Raw genomic sequence first — 2,653 nt, 5'->3', positions numbered from 1 at the left:
ACCTTCGTCAGTTAGGGCACAGGACAAACCTTTAAAGTTGAACATAAATAAAAATAAAAATACAAAATTTAGATGCTTTAACTTTTGGTATGTTTATGCATTACTTAAAAACATACTTTTAAATTTACCTCCCGATAACAGGTGGGAAACTCCTTTAGAGTGTCTTCATAGGATGACAGAGATTTCCAATGATGGTCCATCAACAAAGATCCTCTTTTCCTCTTCCAGTCATCCACCATCATGATGTCATCGATTGCCCTTGTTCTTGTGTGAAGACTGACAGAAATGCATTTATGAAAAGGACAAATCAACTCATTAAAAGTTTAAATTTGTAAGTTGAGGTCAACCTCTGGAGTATCTAGTCACATTTCTGTCAGCTATGATGACAGTATAAAACATATTAGTGTATGTTTACTTACCACTGTGTGATTGTTGCCATGGCAATGTTGTGTCACCGGACAGGATCTCTTCCAAAGACAGAACTTCTGTGTCTGTATCAGTCTTCAAGTGACCAACATCTTCTAAAGCCAAAGCTAAGATGTTTTCTCCTTTCTGATCTTGCGATGAGCCTTGGCACAAGCTTTGTCCATCTGTATCTGCACAAACAACATCAACTGTGTCAAAGGTTATACCAGCAAGGTTATTCAATGCCTGGTCAGTGTTCCTTACCTTACATTCATGGGCTTTGCCATGGAAAATTGAGAGAAATGGCTTCATTTTAAGCAGGTGTTGGAGCTCAGGACAGCTTTTTGTTAGTTTTCAAGATATGGCCAGTACTTGCATGTTACATACATGGAAAAAAAGTGATTGTCTGTTGGCCAGCCTTTGTTGAAAAGAACAAGGGTTATGCAAATATCTCATACCCTATCTCTAAGAGCGTATACAGTCCACAAATTTTCCTATGTTTTCATCCTTGGCTATGAAAAGGTCCTGAAATATAGCCTGTTCCTCCAATCTGAAAAACAAGCAATAAAATACACTCCATGAGATGTTATAGTCCAAAAGTAGTGAACATCACTAACATATACAAAGAATTGTTATATTGTACACATTTTACAATACATTGCTGCATTCTTTAAATGGTAATACTTGCAATTTCCATCCACTGAAACTGAAAGCACATCTGGGGTACAAGCTTGACACTTGAAGGGATCCTTCCTTAACATCTTATCCAACTCATATATTATGGCTTCACGCTCAAAAATCATTTCAGGAAGCTGTCAGCCGAGATCTTAACTATGATTTAAAATGAGAGATAAAAAAAGAAAACATAAAAAAGGACATAAGTGTCCAAATACCAGGCATCAAGAATAGGTTAGGTGTCTTTCAAGTTCTAGGTGTTTCTCTGGCACAAAACATCTCACTCAATTAATTTTGATGTTACCAGGACTTCATATGATCTGAATGCAGAATGAATGAGGTGGCACCTCAGCCTGTTGATTCAAGTGTGTTTAACAAGTTACACCAAAATGTTGAATAGCATAACCACTCAAGAATAGAGTCAGACGGCCCTTCTGAGATATGTACGTCAAAGAACTCACACAGCCAAAGTTGACAGTTATTTAAGATCTACGGGCAGGGGGGGACGGAGAGATGACACAGTGGGAGGAGAGGCAGTTGGAGAGATGCTTCTGGGTCTTTTCTTCTTCTGAAAAGACAGAGGATGGGACAACAGGATGAGAAACAGGAACCAAATCAAGCCCTATCATAGTCTCTTCGTGGTTCTCTGGTATCATCATTGGATGCTCCTCAGCTATGGTCTCTGTCTGTTCAAAGATCAGGTTCTCAGCTCTTTACTTCTCTTCATCTGGCTTGCAACAGCAATAAATAACAGACAGGAGGAAAGAAATGTGCCTGTACTGACGCAAGTTCATTTTTAATTCAAGTAAATGACCTAGCTGCAATCAGTGTATTCAGACAGGGATCAGAACTTTAAAGATCATCACAGCCTGGGGACACTGATGTTTTTAGCAACCCTCCAATATTACAAAGTGGCAACAACAAGCATGACTATAAACATTATTATGTGACTATCATGGCTAATTAAACGTATTAAGCACAGGTACAGTGTACAGGAACAATTAGCCTCCAAGAGGCTAATTTAGCTAGCTTCCACCGTATATTTTCCGGCAAAAAAAAATGTTACAAACGTGTCTTCAACCATTCGCATCACAGTCCTACTGCCATTAAGTCCTAAAACGACCATCAGTAATTTTATAACGTAACACTTTGTTGTTATTTTTGGTTTTAGAGTACAAAAACATTTTGACAGATGCAGATTTCTACTCACCGGAGTGTAAGTGTCGCATAGGATGACGTCAGCTTATTCTTCTTCTTGGGTTTTTGTGGGATCCGTCCTTATTTTTATTTCAATCGAACATATTAAAAGGTTTACAGAACAGTTTGCATGCAATCACAAAAGAAAATACATCTTAATTTTTCTTAAATTTATTTGGTGTAAATCATTGATATCATACTCAAAAATAGTTGGTAAATTGTTTTTTTTTTTTTTAAGGCTTTTTAATCAAGCTAACAACAAGCACAACAAAACTACTCCGGTTTTATATTTTACGGAGTTATTTTTAAATACCGAATTAAAGTCATTTGACCGATACGTCTGGCATGTATTTGTAGTAAATATTCTGAATATCCT

General features: G+C 37.2%; 1 protein-coding gene and 2 long non-coding RNA genes across 6 annotated transcripts in view; 2 read left to right on the top strand and 1 right to left on the bottom strand.

The window, feature by feature from the left end:
• The window catches only part of LOC106948883 (uncharacterized), a 3,798-nt gene extending 2,835 nt beyond the window's left edge, over positions 1–963 (top strand). The window contains exon 2 of the long non-coding RNA XR_001425277.1: positions 640–963. This is a non-coding gene — a long non-coding RNA (uncharacterized LOC106948883). The remainder of the gene's footprint in view (positions 1–639) is intronic.
• LOC106948881 (uncharacterized) overlaps positions 1–1,657 on the bottom strand; it is a 5,215-nt gene extending 3,558 nt beyond the window's left edge. For 2 of the 4 annotated variants that reach the window (XR_001425271.1, XR_001425272.1), the window contains exons 1-4: positions 1,542–1,657; positions 1,063–1,236; positions 670–955; positions 420–596 (exon numbers count right to left, since the gene is read on the bottom strand). This is a non-coding gene — a long non-coding RNA (uncharacterized LOC106948881). The remainder of the gene's footprint in view (positions 1–419; positions 597–669; positions 956–1,062; positions 1,237–1,541) is intronic. The other 2 variants (XR_001425274.1, XR_001425273.1) reach the window with 2 other exon arrangements.
• Positions 1,658–2,622: 965 nt separating this feature from the next.
• Positions 2,623–2,653, top strand: part of LOC106948867 (mucin-2-like) — a 5,888-nt gene continuing 5,857 nt past the window's right edge. Inside the window, exon 1 of the mRNA XM_015034740.1 lies at positions 2,623–2,630. Within this exon, the coding sequence (XP_014890226.1) occupies positions 2,623–2,630 (8 nt within the window). The remainder of the gene's footprint in view (positions 2,631–2,653) is intronic.

Source organism: Poecilia latipinna, unplaced genomic scaffold (genome assembly GCF_001443285.1).
Source record: "Poecilia latipinna isolate Pla-1442-1.1 unplaced genomic scaffold, P_latipinna-1.0 Scaffold310, whole genome shotgun sequence".
Taxonomy (NCBI): domain Eukaryota; kingdom Metazoa; phylum Chordata; class Actinopteri; order Cyprinodontiformes; family Poeciliidae; genus Poecilia; species Poecilia latipinna.
The sequence above is the reverse complement of the archived record's forward strand: the minus strand, read 5'-3'. Positions and strand labels throughout refer to the sequence as shown.